General features: G+C 67.7%; 1 protein-coding gene across 1 annotated transcript; it reads right to left on the bottom strand.

Annotated features, from left to right (window-relative positions):
- Nucleotides 1–250: 250 nt before the first annotated feature.
- fam43b (family with sequence similarity 43 member B) lies at nt 251–1,162 on the bottom strand. The gene has a single exon (XM_041207026.1). It carries the CDS (start codon nt 1,160–1,162, stop codon nt 251–253), a length of 912 nt encoding a protein of 303 aa, XP_041062960.1.
- Nucleotides 1,163–1,522: the final 360 nt, after the last annotated feature.

The raw sequence follows: 1,522 nt of genomic DNA on the forward strand, positions 1-1,522 counted from the left end.
TCAGAGTGGCCGGGCGATCCCAGTGTAAGGAGGGGAGGGGAGGGGAGGGAGGTGGTGGTGGTGGGGTGAGGGGGTTCTGTCGATCACCCTGTGTCCTGGAGTGTGAATTTAGCGCGGTTTGCCGTGTCCTGGGACAGTGACCTCTGGGTTCTCTCCGCTGACCGTCTGCACAGCTTCGCATTCTGGCCGAGGGAGGCGAGGCTGCCGCCGAGGCGACAGGGAGCTGATCTGATGGGAAATGTTGGAGATGTCAGGCTCGGGGAGGTTGCTGATAAGCATTTGCTGCCAGTGTGAGGAGCCGAGGACCCTCTCTTCCCCCACCTTCCTCCCCCTCCTCCTCCTCCCCCACCTCCCCCACCTCCTCCTCCTCCTCCTCCTCCTCCTCCCCCCTCACGTCTTCGGCGATGGAGCTGAGTCGCGGGGCGCTCTTGCCGCGCTGGGCGGGGGGCCGGTACGGACACTGACCGTTGAGCAGCCGCCGGATGGGGGTGAAGGGCACGCTGAGCTGGCCCAGCCGCTGCTGCTGGCGGTGCCGGGCGTCGTCCTGCCGCTTGAGCCGCCGGAACTCGTTGAAAGCCGAGCTGGAGGTCTGGCCGAGCAGCAGGGCCATCGCCCGGGCTTTGTCCGCTCTGGACACCAGGGCCGCGTGGCACCGCAGCACCACCGCCTTGTTGCGCACCTGGTGCCGGTAGATCCAGGCGAAGACCTGGGGGCGGTGCGCGTCGGCCGCGCTGCAGGTGATCCGGTGTAAGAGGTACAGGTGGCCGCCTTGGCCGGACCTGTGCTCGGCCGGGGTCATCCGGATGCCCTGCGGCCCCAGGGTCAGCTTCATCCTGGCGCCGGCCGTCCCCTGCTCGCACCTGTCCCAGATTTTGGCCACCGCCTGGTCGGTGCAGCCGAGCCCCTTGGCCGTCAGGGTCACGGCGCTGCCCAGGTACCGGACGCTGTAGGTGGGGTCCTCCCGGGTCAGCTCCAGCTTCTGCCGCTTGCTCTTGAACATGTTGCCCAGGCGGTCGAGGGGGCGCTCCGGCCACAGGTCTGGACATAGCCGCAGGAAGGAGGAGAGCAGCGAGGTATAGCTCGACCCGCCGCCCGGGCTCTTGGCTTTACTTTTACTTTCCTGCTCCACGAGGACGAATTTGCTCCTTTTCCAGGGTAACATGTTTGGCGGGGGTCTGGGGGGGGTCCTGGGGGTGGGGGTGGGGGTGGGAGTCTGGGTGGGGTGGGGTGGGGTGGAGGGGGGGGAGGAGGTAGGTGGGTGCGGTGGGGGTGCCTGCGGGAGGCGGGAGTCTCGGCGGCGAGTCCGGCGGCCGCTCCGGCTCCACTTGCCGAATGGATGTGAAGCCGCCCACTCGGCGCCAACTCCGCCGCCAGATCCACCTGGGATTGACGCCAGTGTTCACACTGGAAGGTGTGGTTTCCCCCGACTGTCACAGTCACAGCCCGGAGCTGGGAAGCAGCGGCTAGGCGGCCGCTTCTCACCCTCACCCCTCACTACAAACCTCCCTCCCTCCCTCCCTCC

The sequence above is a fragment of the Carcharodon carcharias genome, chromosome 15 (assembly GCF_017639515.1).
Source record: "Carcharodon carcharias isolate sCarCar2 chromosome 15, sCarCar2.pri, whole genome shotgun sequence".
NCBI lineage: Eukaryota > Metazoa > Chordata > Chondrichthyes > Lamniformes > Lamnidae > Carcharodon > Carcharodon carcharias.

Bases quoted from the DNA above. Each gene is read 5' to 3' on its own strand.
- fam43b (XM_041207026.1), bottom strand. From the start codon at position 1,162: ATGTTACCCTGGAAAAGGAGCAAATTCGTCCTCGTGGAGCAGGAAAGT.